The sequence below is a fragment of the Alternaria dauci genome, chromosome 9 (genome assembly GCF_042100115.1).
Source record: "Alternaria dauci strain A2016 chromosome 9, whole genome shotgun sequence".
Lineage (NCBI taxonomy): Eukaryota > Fungi > Ascomycota > Dothideomycetes > Pleosporales > Pleosporaceae > Alternaria > Alternaria dauci.
The window spans coordinates 1,347,215-1,371,575 of NC_091280.1; the positions used below are offsets into that span (position 1 = coordinate 1,347,215).

Sequence of the window (24,361 nt, forward strand, 5' to 3'; positions counted from 1 at the left end):
CCGCCTCGATTGCTGCCTCACCCATACAACGCACTCCCTGTCCTGCTGTGACGCCTCTCTACATCACCACTGTTCTGCCCTCGTGAATGCGAGCACCACGTCCATCTTGCACATAGCACTGGCCGCTGCTGCCTCTCTTGAACCACGGTACTACAGTACTACGTCCCCGCCCAACTCCACCCCGCCCTCACTTGCTGTCCTCTCAGACCAGCCAGTCCACGCGTCACGGCCGGGCAAGGCCCACTGTCCCTCATGACTTCGAGTGAGCTGCCTCCTACACCATCGTTCATGTTTCGCTCCCGGCTCACTGACCTGCCAGTCTTCCGCATCGTCCTCCGGGATACCAAGCGCTACGATACGTACGCGTTCCGTGAGTTTGACCTGCCGCTCAACACAGAGTTCCCCATTGGCCGGGCCTCGAGCAACATCTCAAAGAAAGACCTCATGGCCGCACCCCACAACGCCTACATAGACAGCCCCGTCATCTCCCGCCAGCACGCCGTCCTGTCCGCCAACTCCACCAGCGGTGTTCCCCAAGTCTACATCACCGACAAGGGCTCCATGCACGGCACCACCGTAAACAACCAAAGGCTGCCTGCCAACAAGCCGACCAAGTTGAGTGTTGGAGATGTGCTGCAGTTCGGCACTGACGTCAACCGCAATGAGGGTACGTCCTCTCGTAGGCCCTCCATACCGCCCCTTGGCCAAGCTTCTGAGCTGACACTGCCTTGCACAGAGTTCTTCGTAGCCCGCACCTACACCTTTGAGTCGCAGCTTTCACGTCCATTCTCTCTCGGCTTCACTGTCCCTGACCCTGAGAGCGACGACGAGGAAGTCGCCGAGCGTCGAGGCAGCCAGATCGACCCCTTCGTCATCGACGACTCCGACGCTGCCGAAGACCAGTCTGAGCAAGATGACAACGAGGTCACGATGATGATGCAACAGGTCCTCCACCAAACCGAGTCCGGTCCCTCCTTCGATCCCGCTCAGGACGAGTACCCTGAGTCTGCATTGCGTACTACCATTTCCAACCAAGACTGCGATGATGAGGACAGGCGAGATGATTCGCCTGTGCCAGCCAGCCCCGACGCATCCAACCATGGGGAAGACGACGACGCTGTCGGCACCGAATCGGATAGCGAGGGTGCAAGTATTGGTAGCTCAGAAATCATGTCCGACTCTGAGCCAGAGATTGGAGATTCCGAAGACGAGGACATGGACGAGACGGACCATAACAAGCCCACCGCATCTTCATTCACCCAAGGGAACCAGTCCTCTGGCAATGCTGCCATCTCTCACATGCTTGAGTGCTCTTTGCCAACCCAGCCTACTATTTCGCTCCGGGACGTCTATGCGTTAAATGATGCAGCCAACAGTCAAGCCTCCCTGCCACGTATCCACATGTTTGGCATGCAGGGTTCCAACAGCAACGTGTGTGCAGAGAGCGCACCGCCACCCCTACCACCACGTCCCTCGACTTCCAGAGTAGCTCCTTGGTGCAACTCGTCCTATCCCGCCTTCCCATCGCAGAACGATCTCCAAGATTGGTACTCTGCTGAGGACATGTCGCAGCCAAACTACCTAGGCACAAACTTCGGCGACCGACCTTCTCTGTTCAGTCCGGCGCCCCCTCCTCCAGTACCAGAGTCTGCCGAGACTCGTGTTCCCATGTACCATTTCAGTAGCTGCGCTACCCAGTCGGTCCAAGCAAACCGACTTCAAACACCTCCGCCTATGCCCGCGACAGACGTCGAGACCTCCACACCACTGCAGCCAGGTCGTCGAACCAAGGTCTCCATTGAAGAGATAGTCGAGGAGCAGCCGCCCACGCCTGAATCTGTGAACAACCTGAAGCGCAAGGCCGATGTGCTTGAGACAGAGGAGCCGGTAGTGGCTTTGGATGAGACACCCAAAGTCATCATCGGTACCGAGAATGCAGACCCAGAATCTACAGTTGCTGTTCCAGCCGCCGATGCCGCTGCCATCCAGACAGCTGCAGTCATTGCCCAGCGCCCCAAGAAGACTCCTCGCTCTGTTCTCAGCAAGGTGCTCGACAAGGCTGCCTACCCTCTGCTGGGCGCCACTGGTGCCGTCGTTTCTTTCGCTCTTCTTTCTACTCTTCCCGATACCTTCTTTGTCTAGGCTGCAATGGGCGCACTGCCCATGACAGCCCAGCATATTCCTCAAAGGCGTACAGGGTGGGTCCAGGTGTACATGGTGGGGCGATACTAGGATCATAGTATCAGTGGGGCATGTACTGGTTATGGCGGTCAATGCTCATGGCGTTTCGAGCAGCGCCGGAAGAGTCGGGTTCTGCGCTATGGGTGGTATATGCTTCCGGTTTGGGTGGCGTTCTGATTTTTCGGCTTCATGACACGACATCATGCATAACCCTACTTTCCCTAGTCACGATAATGAGATTTATGCCACGAATGATACAAATCCTCTTAAACAAGCATGGGTTTTGAGTGATGCAAAAGTGTCCAGTAGGTTCATGTGTTATCTGTCGCGTTGCTACCTGTGAAAGTTCATCGAAAACGCTTGCACTCAAGCGTGAGGCGCGAGGAGCTTGACAACGACCTGGTCTTCGTGCAAATCCCGATCACAGGAACTACAAGTTGCTCAAAGATCAATCACAGACCCTCTGACGCTTCGTATAGTTCATCTGAAATCGTTGAGGTGCTCTCAGGGCTATATCAATCGCTACCTCCCTCATCTATCATGGCCCGCAGTAGCTGTTTTACCCAGCTCTACAGTGTCTTCGTCATTTTGGTCAGACCGCGGTAGCACCCCCATCACCCTGCGCCTTATCCTTGTTGAGACATACGTCCACAGTGGCTTGTATATGGGGATACTAGCACACACAATGGCCGTACATAGATGAATAGTCGTCCAGAGTTCTGCTTGGTGATAGTAGACTGTAAGCCAATGAGTAAAGCGCCACCATCCACGAGTTCCCATAAACGTACCTTCATGCGGATCTACAATCTCCATTCTCAGAGCACTAGTAACAATGACGAACCCGCCTAGTGCGAATAGAGATGCGACGCCAATCTTTGTCCGCATGGGCATCTGAAGCGTCAGCACCGTTCGTATAGGCAAAAGGAGAATAGCTACATCCGTCAGCACATTTACAATGAGAACGGTATATACCAACGCTGTCCAATTCCCGCATTTGGCGCCCTCGTGCTGCTCTTCTGGTATCCAAATGAGCTTGAGTGGCCGGCAGATGCATAGGAGGCCCACCACGGCGGATAGCAGCCACGTCGATGCAAAGGCCATGAGCCCTAGCGATATGTCCCGATGGAAGTTGCTGGCGAAGAAGATCCGGCGGTAGAAGAGGAGGATTGACATCTTGCATGTGTATTGAGCGGTCATGGCGAGCATGATGGCTCCAAACATGGCCTTTGGTAGATATGATCAGTAGACGTCAGATTGTAGATGTGGCGGCGATACTCACCTTGCGGTATATTTGCGAAGGCACGATGGCTTCTCCATCCGACATAATCTCCGAGTCTTCCATGTGGGAATGCATAAAATTGGTAAAGAGCTCTACATCAGTCAGTGTATTTCCGTTATATGCAAGCAGAAAGACTTGCCTTGTAGGGCAGTCGCAATGGCGCCATAGTAGAACAGCAGGGTCAGAAGGATAAACACGTCATCCGATTTGATACCCTGTTTCGTCTCCATCTTGACGAATATGCGAGTCGCGACTGCGACGCCTGCCATTATTGCGCTGGTGAGGTGGGCGATGAAAAGCTCGGCGTGGTGGGAACTGAGACCGAACATTATGGCGGTAAGATACCAAGGTTCGTCAACGTTTGTAGTTGTAAGGCTGTGAGACCGGATTCCAAGGCGGTTGAAAAGGGTAGAGGTGGTGCAAAAAGGTGCGGTATATTTACAGGCGGCGGAGTGTAAAGAGAAGGAAAGTGACGCAACGGTATATCCGCGAACCCGCCTGAGTAGTGTGACGGGTAGAGTCAAGGTTGAGAAGCAGCAGAAGAAGTAGCTTCTGGTAAGACTTCAGTAGAAAACGGTGTTGCAAGCAAAGAACAATTCGACTAGCATGCAGGGTTCAGCGGGCAGAACGCGCCTTCCCAGTGACGCTCTTTTCGTTTGCTGAAAATCTCTATCCTCACTGACTGACAATTTCATTCCCGTCACCCTCACTTTTCATTCTTCACTTTCACTATTTGCTTACTACTAGCTCTACAGAGCCGCGATTGCAGTATAAATGCGACTTGTGTGTATTTGGGTAGAATAGAAAACAGGGCTGACTGGGTGTCGTTATACATTACCTGGGTATCTTCGTCGTTAAATATATATTTGTAAGTGACCCGTCTTGTCTGTCGATCAGCATAGACAACAGAATGGCTACTCTGCAAATCTGCATTTTTCTATCTCGTCCCAAAGTGTTGCGTTGACTTGCTCGATGACAGATTCATCCTCAGAGACGTAGAATGCCACTGAAATGGCTGGTCACGCTCGACGCACCTATGTAACGCTTTCTTCGACTTGCCGAGCTTTCTGTGTATTGTGTCCAGGTTGAGTCTTCTCCAGCGCAGTCCTTCATTGTTACTTTCACTGTCGTAACCGCTACTATTGTTGTTCATGCCTTCGTCATCGATTTGTGGAACGGCGGCTCGGGGTCGCGGTGTTGCTCCGCTTATTCGCTTTCATATATTGGACACCATCGTCGACTTCAAAAACTACACCTACCTATAGGACGTCAGTAGATGTCTCGCATGCAGCTCGTACACAGGCCCATTTTTATATGGCGTATCATGTTTTGCGGAAGTCGTGAGTGCTGTGTTTCATGGAGGGCAGTTGGGTCTCGAGAACAACAAGAACGACAGCACGTTGTTTATGTACTTACGATGCGCCTCGAAGACTAATTTGCCTTATGTGATGTATTATTCATAAGTGACCCGGCAGAAATCTCTCCTTGTTCGCCTCTGCCCACGCTTTATCGTGTGCAACTATAACCTCGACCTGCACCTCTCCATCACCTTCTTCTTTCACGTTGCCCTGCTTTAAGAACCTTGCGATCCTTTCCACAGTAGCTGCTGCCGCATCTGTGTCAGCATGTACACTCCTCAAGCCACCCTTGCCATCGTCATAAAGCGCGATACCCTTCTCACCACTCAAAATCCGTGGGTCATGGCAGCAGTCGCCGCCGAGGTACACCCATTTCTTTGGCCCTATGCGAGCGAGGATATTGACGTGTCCGAAGAGGTGACCTGGCGCATCGATGACATATAATGATCCGTCTCCATAGAAGTCTACCGTAGCAGGGAAGCCTGCTAATGGTTTCCACTCGAATTGCACCAGTTGGTTCTTGAACGCCCGCGGCGCTTCTTCCTTGCGGACTGGAGGCAGCTCGCTCGTTCGATCATCCGGCAACTCATCGGGGTTGAAGATTTCAGCTGGATAAAGCGGCCCACCACCATTCGCAAGAAGATGCATAGTTCCACTTCCGACGATAAATTGCGCTTTTGCAAAATCGCTGGGCGTGCCAACGTGATCCCAATGCACATGACTCAGCATCACGGTTTCCACATCTTTTGGGTCTACACCACCCTTTCGTAGACTATCGGCCACATCTGGGCTGACACTGGTTGGCTGGCGTTGAGCGATGTGATGTTGCTGTGCTTCTCGATAGCCGGTGAGATCGCGTTTAAGGCCAAGATCAAAGACGAGCTTGGATGAACCATGTCGAATAAGAAAGGAGATAGAAGGAACTGTTGCACGTCTCTCTGGATCGGCATCTGTGACGAAGAGCTTCTCAGGAAGCGTAAGCTGACCGGCTTCTAGGGCTGATATAGTAACATAGGTTTGAGCACGGGCTGGTGCTGGAAGAACGACGACATCGCTGAGCGTCATGGTGGACGACACAAGAAGGGCTTGGTAGTTTCGCAGATACTGAAGATGCTTCGATGGTGTCAGCGACCGCATCGCAGTCGGAGAAGCCGCTTGCTTGCATCTCACCCTGCGGCCCCACCCCACCTCTTCACTACCCCACATGCGGGGTTGGCTCTCCTGACAGAATGGTCTGCCAGAGGTTCAATCGGCCATGGCGTGCGCGTACACCACAAAACCATAAGCGAACACAAGCTTGCTACGTCGTGTCAATCTGGAAAGCTTTCAACACATAATGTCTTTTACTCAACCCAAAACGATGCAAGCGCAATATCTGGAAGCGTATAAGGAACCATACAAGCTGAGATCGGTTCCAATTCCTCAGCCTTCTGAGGCGCACGATATCCTCATTCGAGTAGATGCTGCTTCGTATTGCCATACCGACCATGTTCTTGCAAACGGACAGATGCCTGGACTGCCAAAGTCGTTCCCACACATTGGGTGCCACGAGTTCGCCGGAACGGTAGTGTCGCACTCCAAAAGGCCTAGCAAAGAGGCCAGCGCATTTGAAATCGGCGCGAGAGTTGGCGTACCAGGTCGCTCATTCCATTCTTGTGGTGACTGCTTCGAATGCAGGAACGAACGCGCGGCGGATCCAGTTGCGATGGATGAGGGAGGTTATTCGGTGAATTGCGTTAATGCGGAGAACAATGGGCTGAGTAAAGACGGAGGGTTTGCGGGGTATGCTGTGGTCGATGCAAGGCAGTTGGCACCCATACCGGACAACCTAACAGCAGTGGAGACTGCACCGCTGATGTGCGCCGGCGTGACTATATACGGAGCGCTCAAGAGAAGTGGGCTGAGGCAAGGTGACAGAGTCGGTATCTTGGGAGCTGGTGGCGGACTTGGACATCTGGGATTACAATATGGTGTTAAGATGGGTTACAAAGTGCTGGGGATCGAGGCAGCAGATGAGCCTCTAAAGCTTGCAGAACAGGTCGCTTCAAGACTCGATCCAAAACCGGACATTGTGGATGCCCGAAACAGGAGAGCCGCAGACGTCCAGGAGATTGGTGGTCAGGACGGCAAGAAATCCCTTGGAGAGATGGGGCTAGACGCAGTGATTGTGTTGCCCGAAAGCCAAGCAGCCTTTGACTATGGCATGGCGCTACTCAAATCACATGGGACGTGTGTTGTTGTGTCATTCCCGGAGGAAGGGTTCCATGTCAACTCGCGAGACATTGTTTTTCGTGACATCAGGATCATTGGCAGTCTGGTAGGGAGCAACAAAGTGCTTCGTGAGATGCTTGAGTTTTCTGCAGAACACGGTATCCGCGCATTATCGACTTCATTTCCTTTGGAGAAGTTGAACGAGCTTGTGTCCGAATACCTCAAGGCCCAGGGTGGAAAGTTGGTAGTAGATATGTCTCTTAAGGCGTAGTTCGAGTAATAGAGTAGATCCACGTCACCCATCTCCACCAGTCCAAGAGGACTCTTTTGTACCTAATATAGTGCCAAAAGAGTACCATGATAGGCAACAGGGGCCATGTCTGGAGGAATATCAATCCTTGAGTGGCCAGCTTAACACAGCTGCTCACCCTGACTTCAGCATGTCGGCGTACAAATTGAGAGAGCTTCCGATGATATCAACTATGGCCCACGTTTGAGAGCCTTTGAAGATCATCGCCCAGACCCTGAGCACTCCTGCACTTAAGTGTCGCGTAAAGTTGGGTGAGCTGGGCGTAACATCGGCTGGTATGGCAAACTCGGTTTCATCCAACATGCTCTTCACTATCGCAAGAATTTTGTGCTCATCTTCCGTGACCGGCGGGTCTGCTTCTGGTACTGACAGCGCCTCAAGCCATTTACTCATGAGGTAGGCGCACTCAAGCGTACACAAGCAGTGTTGAATGCTCCAGATGAAAAACTGCGTCTTAGCCACAAGACGGTATCCTATCTTGATGGGTATAGAAAGTGCGTGAGCCGAGTGCAGCACTGCTCTTGTGATCTTCAGTGAGCGTCTTATTGCAGGTCCGGCGCGGAAAGCATTGGCAATCAGCAAAGGATCCCTTGTTTCTAAAGCCCTGCCTGCTGTGTCTACGTATAGACGGATATAGGCCAGGCGGAGTAGGGCTGTTGAATTGAAAGCGACCGGACCGTTCTGAGACAAAGGGTCCAGCGAGGATTCAGGGTTTTGACGCCACCCAATCTGCCAGTTCCGCAAAGCGTTCTCGAGCGACGCGACATCCTCTGTACTGAGATCGCCAGGCCCTTCGAAGCGGCAGCGAGCCACTTGCCGTAGGAAGAAAATATGTTGTATAAGCGCATGAATCAAAGCGTAATTCCCGGATGAAGAACTGCACTCTGTAACATCTCTGCCGTCTTTCGTGAACAAGCGTTTTAATGCATCCTGAAATAAGACTTCCGGTGCGCCTTTTTTCCTAGCTTCCCTCCACAGAGCTTCTGTAGGCGCCTTGAACTCTGCTGCACTACACGGTAATGGTAACTTTACCTCGCTCGTTAGCATGAATGGTGGAATGTTATAGACAATGCAATGTAGGTTGGAGAAGCCATAAACAATAAACTTGGTCCTCTTGGTCCTCTTGGTCGTTTCACGGCGGACCCAATCCGGCCAGGATAAGTTCTCATGAAGACATTCAGTCTCTAGCCCATCATCGCGAATGAGGGTAGCTAAGATGCTCTGAATTGCGAGCGCTTCTCTGAGAATTTCCTTGTGCTTGGCCCAGGTACACAGTGCCATCAGCAGAAGTAGGGCTTGCGCGCTTTGTATGAGATCTTCTCCAAGGGCAGGGCCATCAATGTCAGATGGCAGACCCAGAGGTCCTGAAACAGAGCCCTTCCGACTGGGACTATGTGCGTCATTTTGGTGGTTGTGTGGTGACGAGCGATCTGACTCAGAATAACGTTGAAGCTGGACCAAACGCGAATCGCGCTTCTTGATACGGTGCGTCGCAATCGCTTTGCTTACGTTGAACAGCTCAACACCCTTTTCGCCTTCGAAGGTGTATTGCGCACCAACAGCTGCCAGTGCTAAGAGTAGCTCAATTGAGCATGTCTCCACTGACATGGTGGGTATGTGGAGAAAAGGCATGTGCTCATGGAATCCGTTGATATACGCAGCGATATACCTGCACAGCGCCAATCGGGTAGGTAGGACAAAGTCGCTAGGTATGACGGCAGAAAATTGATGCAGCATTTCGATGATACTTTGCCGGTCCTGATGTGAAATGTCTGCAAAGCATCGTTTACGTGAGGATCGATCTTCCGGTTGCAAAGAAGGGAATCGGGAACCGAACCGCGATAGCGAAGGTGGCTCATCCAATTGGGTAGGTCTCCAGCCAGGCGTGGGCGCTGTTGTTCTATCCGGCTCAGTCAACACTTGCTGACCGTAGCCGAAAGAGTCTGGCGAGAAGAAAGGCATGGGCTGTTCGGTATTGATCCAGGACGCGAAATGGTATGAGTTTAGGGGTTCACTATCAAGAAATGAAGTGAGACTGTCAAGTGACTCGCCAAATGTCGACCCGTAGTTCTGACCAGAAGGCTCCGCAAGCATTATTGAAGGTGGCACTTCGACCGACGCAGCGATAGTACCAGTATGCGCAGGCATTGGTGTCTGCATCGCATTATGAGATGAATGATTTGCCATGTTACCCTGTAGAGCTTGGTACTCAGCTGCCATTGACAGGGCTGTCAAAGAACAGCCACTGTCTTGCCCAAATGCCAAAGAAGCGTGTGACATTGCTGACTGGTGTTGAGACGATGGCATGTCCGAGATGAGAGGTGAGGACATCATGCTGGGTATCTCCGGCACTGGACGTCCAGCATCGAAACTCGACCGCATACGCTTGTGTGGCCGAGTTTCGACCGAGGTGAATGTACTTTCAGCCGAGGTATGTTGATTATTCTGCTGGCCAGTCTGCTCTTTGCGGTGTGTGAGTCGCTCATGGCGGACGAGCAGATCACTTCAATGCAGTCTTTAGCCAACGCTTCGCGTAAACACAAGCCTGTCATACCTGCGTGTGAATGAATAATTGCACTCTGAGCAGCTGAAGGGTTTCACACCGCTGTCTTAATGCACGTCAGATATAAGTTGCGATACAAGTCGCACGACTTACGAATGCGCTCATGGCGCTGCAGATGCTCGAGTCTAGCAAAGGCTCGTTGGCAGTGAGGGCATTGAAAACGCTTTTCCTTCTTCCCAGGCTGAGCTTGCGCGACTTGCTCTTTGCTGGTAGCGGACTCCATCAAGGACCAATGCCGCCGCTGCCACTCACACAAGACCCAGTCGCGAAAGGCTTGGTAAGTGTTACCCAGATTTTGAAGCAGCTTGAGTAGCCAAACAAAGGTTGGAGACTGCAAGTGGTGTTTGACAAGGTCGGAGAAGGGTTGTGGGATTGTGGGGAAGAGACGGCAGCGCGGAGACGCGACGGTTCATATGCGGGGTCTGGAAAGAAGCGGGAAAGCGGCCAATCATCACGTTTGTGACATGCGCCCGCAACCCGAGGTTCACGTATCATGATGGACAAGATTGGATGAAGCACGGATTGTCCGACAGTGTTCTGCAAAGGGGGAAGGTATTGTGAGTGTTCGTATGCGTGTGGCTATAGCGATCATCGTATATTCCATCCCAACCCGGACCGGATCCTCTCGGGTGCCACGTTCCCGGCCACCCAGCCACATCCAGGGCTGCCACGCGATCTGACGCGACGCGTTCCTATCACCACTCGACCATCGTTATGCCCTTTCGCTCCTGTTGCCCAATTCCCGCGGCATCTCTCCTTTCTCTGCCATCTCATTCAGAACCTTCTCAGCTGTTTTCATGGCGTCGACGCCGGCTGGCACCCCACAGTATGTGGTAGCGTGAATGATAGCCTCGCGGATTTCGAGCTCGGACAGGCCGTTATTCCTTGCCCCGCGCACATGTACCGCAAGCTCAGGAGCGCGATTGAGCGCCATGAGCATGCCGATGTTGATGAGACTTCTTTGCTTCTTGTCGAGACCTGGCCGCGTCCAAGCGTAGCCCCAGCACATCTCGGTAACGAGCTCCTGCCCAGCTCGCGAGAATTCTGTAGAGCCATTCTCCAGTGCACGGTTGACATATTCATCTCCCACGACACTCCTTCTCATTTTCAGCCCCTCATCGAAGAGCTGCTTGTGCAGGTCGTCAAGCTTCGGGTCGGTCGACATACTGGCGATCGTGCGTCTCGATATACGTGGAGGATCAATCTGGCTTGGACAGAAGGAAGCTCGTTCAACTTGCTCAGAATGTGTGTTTGAAGAAGAGAGAAAGATGTTTGTCTATTCACCGCGGCTTATCGGTATCGATCCTGGCCACCTAACAGGACACTATGATTACCCCGCGTTGGCTGCTTCGTGGCCGGCCATCGGCCTTTACCCCAAGTATCTCCAACCTGCTCCAATTTCAGCATGACGCTAATGAGGCCAATCACAAACAGCGAATCGCAATCCAAGTGCATCAGCTTAATGAAGAGGATGTATACGGTCAACCTTCGCTTACGCGCCGTTCGTCTTGCTTTGCCAGTCTTCCTGTCCTCCGAGGTAGCGATACACTACGCGCGAGTCCAGGTCTCTACACCGCGGATCATTGGCAGCACCATCATATGTTTGTAAACCAATGTCCCCTAGTACATTTCGTGAGCCCACTCGTTTCGCCATATCCACCGCCAACCCAAAGTCTTTGCGCATGAGCTGCACTTTGAAACCTTGTTTCCAGCCTCCTGAGGACGGAGCGTCGGGGTAAACATGTGGGACAGGGCAAAACTTGTCGCAGATGGTGTTCTGAGCAGTACCCGCAGCGTATACCTTGGCCAATGTCCGAGGATCCAATCCACTACGCATGCCCATGTCGAAAGCTTCTGAGCAAGCTATGGCAATTATGCCCGAGAGGTAGTTGTTCGACAACTTTGCCGCAAGTCCTAGCGACGGCCCCCCGCAGGGTATCACTTGCCCACCCATCAGGCCCATCAGATATGTAAGACGCTCAATATTCGGGTCTGATTCTGCACAGCCTAGGAAGAATGCGATAGTACCTTTGATGGCTCCTATTACACCGCCACTGACTGGAGAGTCATAGAACGAAGCCGAAGGAAACGTCTTTGCGATGTGGTCCTTCACCACAAGGCTTGTTGCCGTGTCTATGGTCGAGCAGTCGATGAGCAGCTTGCCTGAGATATCGGTACTACAGACGCCATGTTCGGGGTCGAGATACACGGATCGTACGTGTGCACCTTCAGGAACCATGCTCACGATTGTGTCCTGCCTGTTCGTCAGCGATCAGCCCAGTACGACAGCAGCTAGACCTACGACTTGTTCCGCAACGTCTTTGGCGCTTTTTGCTTTCAGGACTCGATTTGGAAATTCTGCACATGTATCGTCCACCGTCTGTTCGAGTACATCGTAGACCCAAATCCGCGATTCCTGAGGCAATTTGTTGGCGAGATGTGAGAGCATCGGTTTTCCCATGGCACCAAGGCCTATGAAGCCCAGTCTTCTGAAGTCGTGCGAGTGCGGCATTATGGCGTCGTGTGCTCAGCGAGCGATGAAGCGTTGATTCTGGAGCTTCGAGCTCTTCAGCCTGCTTTGAAAGACTAGCGATGAATTCCAATGGGTTTTAGACGTCGAGAAATAATACACGTCAACATTGTGGTTCCAGTACGCGTCGTGAGCGAACCGCGGCTGGCAAAGCGGGGTGGGGCGCCCCCAACGGACACCACGGAATAGTGCACCTTACCCCAATGTCACCTAACATCTAAGATGTTCGCAGGCTAGTCGAACAAGTGTCGCACGTGCCGTCTGTTCCCATCTGGTGGTGCAGATGAGCACTTGCAGCTATCATCCCAGCTAGCTGCTGTGACCCTATCTTTGATCGACGACCGCTGCGGACTACTCGACTGCCTCTTGAAAGAGATGTCTGCCGGTAACTCATCTATGGACTCCGGTCCTACAAACACATCTGTTGTTACCGTGCACGCATTATCGAGCGGCCACTTTTCACTTCCAGAGTACCAATTCGTACACCCTGTTTCTCATGATGCACGCCGAACCGTTCCTTCATTGGCGTTTCTGATCCAGCATTATAACCACAACACCAAAAAGTGGACACGCATTGTCTTTGATCTAGGGTTGAGAAGGGATGTCAAGAGATATGCGCCAGCAATACAAAAGCACGTCGAGACGAGACAACCAATGAGTACCGACCCGGACGTCACCAAGAGTCTTGCAAGAGGCGGATTAGCACCCGAGGACATTGACTATGTGATCTACTCGCATGTAAGTCACAGGACCTTGCGTTGTGGACGATAGGTAACATGGCTGTGGCAGGTGCACTGGGACCATATTGGTGAGCCTCGAGATTTCCCCACATCGACCTTTGTCGTCGGCCATGGCTCACTTGCCTTGCTACGTGGCGGTTCGCCATCTCTGCGCGGTGGCCATTCCTTTTTCGAACATGACCTCTTACCAGAGGGTCGGACAATTGAACTATCAGAACCTTCAGGTCGCATGTTGAAGAAGCACGATTCATGCATGGCAGCGGGCGACATCAACTTTGGTGGCTCCTGGGAACCACATGGGAACCTCCCTCAGGTCCTGGATCTCTTCAGAGACGGCTCACTTCTTATTGTCAATGCACCCGGTCATCTGCCAGGCCATATTAACCTTCTTGCACGGACTTCTTCCGATCATCAAATCTACATGGGTGGTGATGCCTGCCACGACAGACGACTCTTGACCGGCGAGAAAACAATCGGAGAATGGAACGATGTTCATGGACACATCTGTTGTATACACGCCGACAGAAAGCAAGCGGAGATGACTATTGGAAGGATCAAAACTCTAGAGAAAGAAGGCGTGGAGATCATCTTTGCACACGACGTCGAGTGGGAAAGCGATCCAAGGAACCAGGCCCGGTTTTTTGGTGTGTAGCGAAGCATGGATGGCTAGTTGCGAAATGCAAATATGGCTTCTGCTCAGTAGCACAACAGTGCACACGTTATCTCCCTCATCATTCGTACTCTCTCGATCTAGCGCAATGACTTCCACATGCGTTTCCTGTCATTCGGTTAGCAGCTGGTGTGTCGATCCCCGTGCTTCCCCACAATGAGGAGTCGGGGGAATGTGGGGCTCTTGTGCTCCGCGCCTCCAACACTATGCCATCCGAGGCAAAAGCTAATGAGCGCATGAGAGTATTCAATTGGTGGCAATAAGAGGAACATGCAAACTGGCATCAGTAGTACTATATGCACTATCTACTCTAGCTTCAGCGTAAGCAGTGCGACGATTCTTACAAGGAATCCTCCTGAAGTATCCCTTCAATCGTCCGTACCAAGACAATAAACGTGCTACATATAAACTACTCTGAAAATGCCCCTTCCTTCAGTCTCTCCAGAGAACCAGCACTTGAAAGACCGCTTCGATGGCGAGCTCGGCGCTGCAGCATTCGATGAGTCTTGGGCCAGGCTGCTCAAGCAATCTCCAGAGATGTTCGCTGCATCGCTACGCCTAACAGCAGCACCAAGAAGAACGGGCCATCTCTCTCCCAAGATCCAGGCGCTAATCTCTCTGGCTGTAAGCGCAGCATCAACACACTTGCACGTTCCCAACATCCACCGGTATACACGCGCGGCCCTCGCTGCAGGCGCTTCGCGTGAGGAGGTCGTCGAAACGCTATGTCTTACGTCTACACTCGGCATCCATGCCTCGACAGTCGGCGTACCGATCCTCTTTGAAGTTCTCGAAGAGCGCGGCGAAGCCATGCCAAAGGGCGTGTCGAACATGAGTCCCCAACAACTCGCCCTCAAGCAAGATTTCGAGACGAAGCGCGGATACTGGAATGCGTTGTGGGAGGAGATGTTACTTCTTGCACCCGACTTTTTCGATGCGTATACAGAGTTTAGTTCGGTGCCGTGGACGAACGAGGGTGGCAGAGGAGTTCTCGAGCCCAAGGTTAAAGAGCTGATATATTGTGCATTTGATACTGCGGCAACGCACATGTACCAGCCGGGACTGAAGCTGCATATGCGGAACGTGCTGAACTATGGCGGGACCAAGGAAGAGATTATGGAGGTGTTGGAGTTGGCGACGCTTTTGAGTATCAGTACACTGGATGTGGGGTTGAAGGTATTGGACCATGAGATGGGTAGCACCCAAGCCTAGAGTCATCCGCACAACGAAGTCTATACCAGGCACGGATGGTGTCTTTCGTCTCTAGATAGGAGGCTATGAATCATGCCCACCAACGTTAGCATATAGTACTGGTGAACCTTGAAAAAAAACTGGACTGGTGTGCTAAGATGAAACCCGCAGCAACTGCTGCCATTTCATGGATTGCGCCATGTCGTACTTTGGTTGTCGTGCTGTGATATTACAACGACCTGCCATGGGTCGGCGCCCGCTCTACCGTAGCGGGCTCGCAGATCTTTCTACAGGACTACTTGTCCTTCCTGCGCCCACACCAGAAGCAAGGAGTTCAAGCCTGGAAGCTTGCACACGATGCTTCTTCATAACTTCTACCCATTCTGCTTCAGGATCCTGCTGCTCCATCCCTTCTGTGCTTTCGTTTAGCTCTGCCCGCAAGTCTTCTTCCAGCAACGCAATCATCATGCTAAAGTCACCGCCCAATCTGCCCAGCGAACCGGCACAGTACAAGACTTGTGTGAGAAGAGAATCCCGTTGCGATCGGTCTTGGACGTTTGGAAGGTATGTCCGCAGGGTGTCGAAAAGCGTCTCCACGAGGTGTAATGGAAACGTTGCAAGGGCTGATGGTATGGGTTGGAGAGGGCTGGAAGTGGTGACTGGCTTTACAGCTGGGGCGCTTTCATCGGATCCTGGTGCGGGTAAGGCAGAGGGGAAGATGCTCTTGTACATGGATATGATGGCGAAACTCTGCTCGCGGAATACTTCCAGGTACTTTTTCAAGTACTTTTCCGTCTGCTGGCCTACAGCCCAGCCAGCGTCGCCGTTGGCTGGACTTGTCGTCCGCTTCTCCGTCTCCTGGTCGGCAAGTTCGCGTAGAGGGTCCAGTGCACTGAGCATCAGCTCGAGGCAGACTAGGCGACAAACGAGGAACAATGCGCCCAGGGTGCCTTCCCCACTGCCTATGCCCGCTTGCTTGGTTGACCATGATTCATCCAGTTCGGGGGCCACGCGTCTAAGCCATCCAATCGTCCGCATCGCACCGGCCAGCTTGATGCCCTGACTCTGGAGCGCGCTTATAAGATTGGTCGTCATGGTCTTCATTTCCTGTTCAGCCTGGGCCGTGAGCGAGGAAACCAGCTCAGAGTTGGGGTATAGCGTGTGGAGGCGCTTGATGTGGGCGTGGAGATCGAGGGCCGAGGCATAGTTGGCGTTGGCGGTGGCCGTCGAGGAAGAAGCTTGCGCGGCGGCTGTGGAGGAGCTTATGGCGGAGGAGAGGAGGGTGGGCAGGTCGAGCACATCGGACACGCGATCAATGTTTCGAGACAGCAGCATGGCCTTTCTCCGTCTGTCTAGGATGGCATTGTCGGCCCCTCTGCTGTACTTGTGCGAAAAGCTCTGTGCAGCCGTTTCCAGCTCTGGTAGTTGTTGCTGGACTGTGGCTGCATCCTGTCCTATCTGGGCGAGTGTCTTGCGAAGATGCAGGAGGTGGTCGGTCGAGGAGATTATCGGCTTGCGTGAGCGTTTCGAGAGGGCTTGTAGGGAGCGCAGTACGGACTGGGAGCTCTGCGCAAGCGACTGTTGCTCCGAGGAGGAGAGGGCGGCTAGGGGCAGCGTGGTGAGGCGGGCGAGGTACGTGTTGGTGACGGCGTCGTTGGGCGAGGGCCGCCATTGCGCATCCTGGGCGTCGAAGTAGGGAATCAGCAGTTCGTAGAGGGGGTCGGCCATGTTGGGACGTGTCGCTGCGATGGCTTGTCGAGAGTGGCCGTGGGGGTCCTTTCGGCGGCGCGGCGGGCGGAGGTGCCCCGAGGCTGAACCCTGTCCTGTCCCTTTTAGCGCCCTTTGTATTTCACATGCGGCCTCTGCCGCTGCCGCATCACTCATGGATCGCGACGACGCCCACGCCCACGACGACGACTCCAATCCCCCACATCACGGTGCACGCAGTCCCGAACCGGCTACCGTCGTCGAGCGATTCCTTGCCGAACTGTTCCAGAACCGCTTCCTTACAGACTACTCGGCGGGCGACCAAGCTCCCCCGATTTCGCCGCGACCGCTACAACCGAATATCAACAGCCTCGTTCCCTTCTTCAGCGCCTCGGGTACTTTTGCAGTCCCGCAGAACCCGCCGGATACTGCACAGGCCGCAGACGATACAAGGCCGCCTCCCTCGACACGCCAAATGCAAAGCGCGCGGGATGTCGTCTTCTGCGTCGAGGATACCGTGGGGCTCAAGGACGACAAATACAGCGTGGGCATAATAGAGCGTTCTTTCGGCGATGTCGACTCGCACGAGCCCCGTCCGCAGCGCGACTACCCCGACGACATTGAGCGCCATGCCGACATTCCCCTCCAAGACTTTGACAAGTTCATGAAGGACGGCATCCCACCGCGGGGTACGGTGCTGGTGTCATGGCAGACACAGTACAAGACGGAACTGATACCAGAGGCCAATCTGCAGCTGCTGGATCGTGCGCTGTATGTGGGCGACGTGGTAAAGAGAAAGGCAGAGGACCACATGAGCGGTACTGTCATTGGCACACAGGCAGTCTGCACCCTGTTCCCGGCCACCCTGTTCAACGGCGGCCAAATCACACAAGCAACCACCGACGACTTGTCGATACGGAACGTGCCCGCCGACGAGCTCATCAACGTGCACGAGTTCGTCGAGGGCGCTTTGGTCGTCTACGGCGACTGGGTGGGACGGGTAGAAAACGTATACGACGAGGTTGCTGTCAGGCTGGCCAACAATTCAGTCGTAGTCGTTGAGGATCCCACCGAGTTGGAGATGGATGACACTACACTCGACCGATTCAGCGTGGGCGACACGGTCGAGACCAAAAAAGGCAACCTGCGGCGGGGACGCTGGAGATTCGGCGCCTACGACCCGACAGTACCACCGGTGGGTATGGTTGTCGAGACAAGACCATCAGAAATCGACGTGCAATGGCTATCGAGAAGCATCGGCGCCCGCAACGTCGCCTTCAACGCCGACGAGCCACCGGCAACCCTTGGCCGAGACGAATTCGAGAGCCCCACCTTCTACAGATACGACGCCTCCGGAGGCACCGCCACCACACTCCCCGTTTCCGAAAACGGTGTTGACAAGTCATACCATGTTACCGACGTGGCTGTGGGCGACCGGGTCCGGTTCAAGGACATTGCCGGCGCTGCTGTCAAGTACGATGGCACCAACACACTACCCAACGGATATCCACAAGGAAAGGTGACACGCATTGCGCGAACCGAAAGTCTGGGATACGATCTCAACGTCTTTTTGGTCATGCAGACTCATAGCCAGGTCACCGTTCAATGGCAAGACTTGTCCATAACGCACGATCTGAGCTCTTCGTTACTACCGGATCCCAACGTAGAAGACGACGATGAGGTCTGGCCTGGCGAAGTCGTCTTCTCCAAAGAGGGACGTGACGGCGACAATACCGAAAAATCAGAGACAAAGAAGCCTTCGAAAGTAGGTGTCGTTCAGACCGTCCAGGGTCGGGACCGAATAGCTACGGTGCGATGGTTCAAGAATCCTTCCATCGAGTTCTTTGGTCCAGACATACTTCCGCCCTGCAATACAGGAGAACTGAGTGATGTCGTTGAGGACGTCAGTCTGTATGACATATACTCTTTCCCAGCCCTCACACGAAGGCGTGGCGACTTCGTACTGATACACCCCAACTCCATCGAAGGCGTACAAACACCGCTCAACGTCGTAGGCCCCGATTGGTTTGGAGAAGTCATAGACCTGGGCTTAGACGGAAAGCTCACCGTTCGCCTTGGCGCTGCGAAGCCTGTCGTAGACGTCAAGGTTCCTTACGAAAGTGTTACACTCGCCTATAGCAGCGACATGGCTGATGACTTTGGCAACATGGACCCACTTGAGGGTGAATACATTGACGACTCTGATGAAGAGGACGATTCCGATTTTGATTCGGCGTCGTTCAATGAAATGTGGATCGAGTATGAGGGCATGGATGGAGAGCAACCTGTGGGGGATGAAGGAGACTGGTCTACAGAGGATGAAGACGACGACGACGACGACGATACTGATGCATCAATGCCCGACCTGGTCGACATTACAAAGGAAGACGTCGATACATCAAAGACCACTCCTGAAGACAAATCACCGGAAATCAAAGAAGAGCACTCGACCGTGCAACCAACCAAGGAAGACGATACAGAGCCAACAGAACAAGAAAACATGGAGACGCCTGCAGATGGACCTGCATCCTTTCTTATCCTCGAAGAGGCCCCACCGTCATCTCATCATTACCTCTCCCAATCGTCAGCCTCGTCGTCAGCTTTCATGCGCAGGATAGCGAAGGAGCACAAGATTCTGCGTGGATCCCTTCCGTCAGGCATCTTCGTCCGCACCTGGGAGTCTCGGCTTGATCTTCTTCGCGTCCTCATGATCGGTCCAAACGAGACCCCCTACGAATACGCCCCCTTTGTCATTGACTTTCACCTCGGCTCCTCATACCCACAACAAGCACCAGAAGCCTTCTTCCACAGCTGGACCAATGGCAACGGACCTGTTAACCCGAATTTGTATGAAGATGGTAAGATCTGCCTTAGTTTACTGGGCACATGGCACACCGACGAGCGCAACGAGAGCTGGAGTCCCGCAAAGAGTACGCTACTGCAAGTGCTGGTCTCCATCATGGGTCTCGTACTAGTCAAGGAACCATACTACAACGAAGCTGGCTACGATGTTCACCGTTCAGCGCCAGAGACGAAGCTGAGCTCCGCTCTCTACACCGAACGAGCATACTTCCGCGCCCGCGCCTTCATCCATCACGCACTCACCCACGAGATCGCGCCGTTCAAAGACGAACTGCACTACCTATACCGAAGTCAAGAAGATGGCGCACCAAAGCTTCTCGACAAAGCCATCGAAGCCGCCAAGGACATTGTTGATCGAAGCGCCGATGGTGGCGAGGAAGGGGAGCGCGATGGTCTGAGAAGGATAAGTCTGGGTGCTCTTGTCATGCTGAAGAGACAGATCGAGAAGCTAGAGGCTCTGAAGCAGTCGAGTGCATGATCGGGTAGTGAAGCAGGTCTTGCACTGGGCTTCATAAAACATGGCTAACGCTGCTATGATTGATGTTCTTAAATTCTCGCATCTTTAAAGGTGGTTAACACCTCACGATTATAGCGAATAACGAAGCAAGAAAAATGAGACAATATACTTCAAGTGCTCGTCGCCTAGGGTTGAACATCACCAGAGAAATGCTTGGCATACGTCCAGAGCTTTTGATATCGTACGCGTTACTACAGAAGACTTTGAAGCAGATCAGGTTGTCCTTTCTGCCACAAAGATCACGTCAAACAGTATTCCTGAACTCAGTATACATCCGAGCTTTACTTTCGCTCACTCTCGTTCAGCCACTTGTATACCACCCTTGCATCTTTCCCTTTGTATCTTTCATCTTGCATCGCTTCGCCAAATGCTTCCAACGTAGGCTTGTCCAGTATAGTCCGCGCCCCGACCATTTCAGCAAGCTGGCTACCCATGCCTAGCACCTTTGCACAAAGCTCGATGCGAAACCCGCCTTCATATCCTCTTGAACTCGGTACGTTGGCTTGTATCCCGGGTACCGGGTTGCTTTTGCTAGTAACCCAACACTGGCCGCCAGAAACGTTGATCACATCCGTAAGCAGAGCGACATCCAAACCCATCTTTGACCCGATGTTCAGTGCCTCAGATGCAGCGAGCGACGTGATGGCACTGAGGTAATTGTTAATGACCTTGAAGGCTGTGCCTGCTCCGATGTCTCCACAGAGGAATATCGCATCGGGCTTCCCCATATGACTCAGATATCCCTTAACGGTAGGGAAGATATCCTTGTTGTTTGCGCCAGCCATGAACGCCAAAGTACCGTCCTGCGCACCCATCGGTCCACCTGAAACCGGCGCATCGACAAAAGTCAACATCTTGCCAGCGCTGGAACTCTCCACTGCCTTTGCGACCTCTAGGATCGTTGCTGTTTCGATAGTTCCACACTCCATGATCAACTTGCCCTCTCCGCCGCCTATTTGTTTCTCTGCACCAGCAATCACTCCCGTTTCCTTGTCGAGATATACCTTCTTTACGGCATTCGAATCCGGAAGCATCGTTATAACGGTGTCTGCTCGTTGTATCGCATCATATCCGCTTTGTACTATTTCCACTGGACCTTGGCCTGAGGCGTCTGCTTGGAATTTCTCAAGGGCGGAAGTGGATACGTCGCAGACCAGGAGGGTGTGGGAAGAGTCGAGACCTTTGCGAAGGTTGAGGGCCATGGGATATCCCATCACGCCGAGGCCTGTGGTTCATCAGTGTGAGATGAGAAGGTAGCCTGGAAGAAACGCACCAATGAAGGCCACGGTCTTGCTTGGTGAAGACATGGTATTGCAAAACTTGTTGGCTTTTTGAATTTCTCTGTCAATTTCTTTTGTTTGTTGTAGAGCATGAGGATATCTTTCGTAGGTGTTCTTGAGATATCCGTGAACGGACGTTACCTAGGTAACGTGAACGACGTTTTGAGAAGCACAATCTTTACGTAGGGGGTCGCAGCTGCGACGAGCGCACCACCATCAATGACCCCCACAATCACAATACACCTTGAATGTCCCACCCTAGTTAATCTCATTCAGCTTACGCTCGCCTCGTTCTGAGAGGCGCGATGCTTCCCCAAGCCTAACCCCGCATTTCACCCCGCTTTGAAGAACCACATGGTTCTCCACCTGGGCACCTTCGCGTTCGTAGACCAGGAGACCGGCTAATACCTTACACCTTGCCACCGACGTCGATATGCAGCTCCTTTATGCATCTTGCACTTCAGGCCTCCTGCGTACAGACGAATCTGACAAAGTAACCATGAGAGTTGGAGAAGAGGCGAATAGGCGTGAGCGATGGACTCGGGTAATGGATGCACGAAAGCACATGGCGCACCTGCGTGCCGGAAATACGCTTTGTAGCCAATAATGCATCAGAAAAGAAGAAATTTGAGTCTGGAATCGAACGAAGTTTTGTAGATTGCTTTGTTCCTGTATGTCCACTAGTTCACCTTCGCTCTCAACCTCCCCTCGACATGGCGACAGCAGACCTCCAACGTTCGACAATCAACGAGAAGCACGAAGAAGTGCAGCGCGAATATCTCGAACAGAATGAAGTCGTGGAAACAGTCGAAAATAACAAAAAGGAGGACGCGCTACGGCGGAAGCTGGATTGCTTTGTCGCGCCAGTCATGATGATGTTGATGCTGATCAGCTATCTGGATCGCGGGAACATCGGGTTTGCTGCCACACAGGGCATGACGACCGATATTGGACTAAAGGGAAGCGAGCTGAACGTATGATGGGACAACGGCAACCGATATAAGATATGCATCAAGACTGATGAGAATGTAGACTGCTGTATCAGTGTTCTACATCTTCTACATTCTCGCTGAAGTACGTTCTGCATTCAACACCTCCAGCTCAGCGTATCTAATCATATACAGTTTCCAACCTCGATTCTCGTCAAGCGGCTACAGTTCAATCGAGTTATCCCCACAATCACTTTCTGCTGGGGTATTACATGTCTTTGCACAGGCTTTGTACAAAACTTTGCCGGCCTAGTCACCACGCGCATCTTCCTAGGTTTCTTTGAGGGTTGCCTGTTCCCAGCAATGACACTATTTTTATGCAACTGGTATACGAGAGAGGAGTTGGGTATCAGGATCGCGTATCTTTTCATAGCATCAGCGCTCTCGGGAGCCTTTGGCGGTCTTATCGCATTTGGCATCCTCTACATGAACGGAGTAGCTGGTTGGCCGGGATGGCGGTGGTCAGTGGTAGGCATCATAATTTTCAGAGACCCTGTCAAACTAACACTCTATCTAGGCTGTATGTTATCGAAGGTATAATTACTGTAATATGGGCATTTTGTTGCATCTTCCTTGTCCCAAAGTCATTCGAAACCGCATACTTCCTCAACGACGAAGAAAAGACACTCATGCGCCAGCGCGCACATCGAACACAAGCATACTCCGACTCTGAGGGCTCCGGACATTATGGAAAGGCGGATATCAAGGAAGCAGCAAAGGACATCAAGAGCTGGGTTCATGGTCTTATACAGATCGCGGTTGTGACCATTCTGTACGGATTCGGTACATTCTTGCCCATCATCATCAGGAACGGGTTCAGTTTCTCTACCGAACAGGTACACTTCAGTTCTTTGTGTGTTGTAGCATAACGCTCACATGTTCAGGCGCAATATCTTGTCATTCCCGTCAACATCTGGGGAGCAGTCGTCTACGCGATCGGCGCATATCTATCGGATCGCTATCAAACTCGATTCTTGCCACTGGTCCTGATGGCGCCTATAGGTATTGCCGGATACGCGATCCTGCTATCCTCTGTCAGCCCGTACGCACAATACTTCGCTACGTATCTTGTTGCAACCGCCTGTTTCCTTTGCACCGGCGGGAACATAACCTGGCTTTCTGCGAATTGCGCGCCGGATGGCAAACGCGCTGCGTCACTAGGAATCTTACTTACGCTTACGAACATTGGTGGTGTGGTATCTGGTCAGATCTACCAAAGCAACGCAGCGCCCAAGTACACTTTAGGCCATGCGTGGAGTTTGGGCTGTTTGGCTTTTGCCTGGTGCGGATGGTGGGTGATCAGAGCAATCTACAAAAGGAGAGAGAAGAGAAAGGACATCAAACTTGCACGAGGCTATGTTATGCCTGTTGGAAAGCAATACACGGATCGCGAACCCGACTTTAGGTATCAGATTTAGACAAAGGACGTTTAAGGTCGTAATAGTGAACACAATGCACTGCGATACGTGTTTCGGGATATGGTTCAGAAGCGTTTAAAACTTTTTGTGTTGTCTAGAATCATACTGAAGTACACCGCAACACATAACAGCATGAGATTTGTCTAAGAACATAGAAGCAGATGAATTGTACTGTGTGGAAATTCCTTATTCAAGAACGATGCGTTGCCCACTGAGGTCTCTTCCAGCGAACTGCTGCACGATTGCGCCGGCCATTACGCCGTGTATATAGCATTCTCTTACGAGCTTGTGTCGGCCGTCCTTTACTGGTGTGAGGAGAAAGGGGACGGTTGCACCAAAGATGATGCAACATGCGTCGCCAACTTCGACTAGTTCACCTAGCCCTACTATGCCTGAACGCCCATTCTCTGTCAAAAACAATTTGGAGCCACGTATTTGCCCCAGCTCGAGCTCAAAATCTGATGCATCTATTCGCTCTTGTACTGTCAACTTTACAACCTTTGTACCACTCCCATGGGCCACGCGGCTCTTTTTTCTGTGTGCTTCCAAAATCTC

The 24,361-nt window shown here is 52.6% G+C and overlaps 9 protein-coding genes across 9 annotated transcripts; 5 read left to right on the forward strand and 4 right to left on the reverse strand.

The window, feature by feature from the left end:
- Positions 1-4: 4 nt before the first annotated feature.
- ACET3X_009137 (uncharacterized protein) lies at positions 5-2,434 on the forward strand. The gene is made up of 3 exons (XM_069455298.1): positions 5-262; positions 320-667; positions 737-2,434. The coding sequence occupies exons 1-3, from the start codon at positions 253-255 to the stop codon at positions 2,140-2,142; spliced, it is 1,764 nt and encodes a 587-aa protein (XP_069303214.1). The 5' UTR covers positions 5-252; the 3' UTR covers positions 2,143-2,434.
- A 2,483-nt stretch (positions 2,435-4,917) lies between these two features.
- ACET3X_009138 (uncharacterized protein) lies at positions 4,918-5,883 on the reverse strand (the record flags this gene model as incomplete). Its single annotated transcript, XM_069455299.1, has 1 exon — positions 4,918-5,883. The coding sequence occupies one exon, from the start codon at positions 5,881-5,883 to the stop codon at positions 4,918-4,920; it is 966 nt and encodes a 321-aa protein (XP_069303215.1).
- Positions 5,884-10,614: 4,731 nt separating this feature from the next.
- On the reverse strand, positions 10,615-12,414 carry ACET3X_009139 (uncharacterized protein; the record flags this gene model as incomplete). Its single annotated transcript, XM_069455300.1, has 3 exons — positions 10,615-11,068; positions 11,399-12,156; positions 12,205-12,414. The coding sequence occupies 3 exons, from the start codon at positions 12,412-12,414 to the stop codon at positions 10,615-10,617; spliced, it is 1,422 nt and encodes a 473-aa protein (XP_069303216.1).
- Positions 12,415-13,086: 672 nt separating this feature from the next.
- Positions 13,087-13,824, forward strand: ACET3X_009140 (uncharacterized protein; the record flags this gene model as incomplete). Its single annotated transcript, XM_069455301.1, has 2 exons — positions 13,087-13,170; positions 13,222-13,824. The coding sequence occupies 2 exons, from the start codon at positions 13,087-13,089 to the stop codon at positions 13,822-13,824; spliced, it is 687 nt and encodes a 228-aa protein (XP_069303217.1).
- A 438-nt stretch (positions 13,825-14,262) lies between these two features.
- ACET3X_009141 (uncharacterized protein) lies at positions 14,263-15,054 on the forward strand (the record flags this gene model as incomplete). The annotated part of the gene is made up of 1 exon (XM_069455303.1): positions 14,263-15,054. One exon carries the CDS (start codon positions 14,263-14,265, stop codon positions 15,052-15,054), a length of 792 nt encoding a protein of 263 aa, XP_069303218.1.
- Positions 15,055-15,294: 240 nt separating this feature from the next.
- ACET3X_009142 (uncharacterized protein) lies at positions 15,295-16,761 on the reverse strand (the record flags this gene model as incomplete). The annotated part of the gene is made up of 1 exon (XM_069455304.1): positions 15,295-16,761. One exon carries the CDS (start codon positions 16,759-16,761, stop codon positions 15,295-15,297), a length of 1,467 nt encoding a protein of 488 aa, XP_069303219.1.
- A 154-nt stretch (positions 16,762-16,915) lies between these two features.
- Positions 16,916-20,080, forward strand: ACET3X_009143 (uncharacterized protein; the record flags this gene model as incomplete). The annotated part of the gene is made up of 1 exon (XM_069455305.1): positions 16,916-20,080. The coding sequence occupies one exon, from the start codon at positions 16,916-16,918 to the stop codon at positions 20,078-20,080; it is 3,165 nt and encodes a 1,054-aa protein (XP_069303220.1).
- Positions 20,081-20,400: 320 nt separating this feature from the next.
- ACET3X_009144 (uncharacterized protein) lies at positions 20,401-21,426 on the reverse strand (the record flags this gene model as incomplete). Its single annotated transcript, XM_069455306.1, has 2 exons — positions 20,401-21,344; positions 21,393-21,426. The coding sequence occupies 2 exons, from the start codon at positions 21,424-21,426 to the stop codon at positions 20,401-20,403; spliced, it is 978 nt and encodes a 325-aa protein (XP_069303221.1).
- A 686-nt stretch (positions 21,427-22,112) lies between these two features.
- ACET3X_009145 (uncharacterized protein) lies at positions 22,113-23,806 on the forward strand (the record flags this gene model as incomplete). The annotated part of the gene is made up of 5 exons (XM_069455307.1): positions 22,113-22,373; positions 22,432-22,473; positions 22,524-22,849; positions 22,906-23,224; positions 23,273-23,806. The coding sequence occupies 5 exons, from the start codon at positions 22,113-22,115 to the stop codon at positions 23,804-23,806; spliced, it is 1,482 nt and encodes a 493-aa protein (XP_069303222.1).
- Positions 23,807-24,361: the final 555 nt, after the last annotated feature.

Coding starts and splice junctions, on each gene's coding strand:
- ACET3X_009137 (XM_069455298.1), top strand. Junction 668..736: donor TGACGTCAACCGCAATGAGG/GTACGTCCTCTC, acceptor TGCCTTGCACAG/AGTTCTTCGTAGCCCGCACC.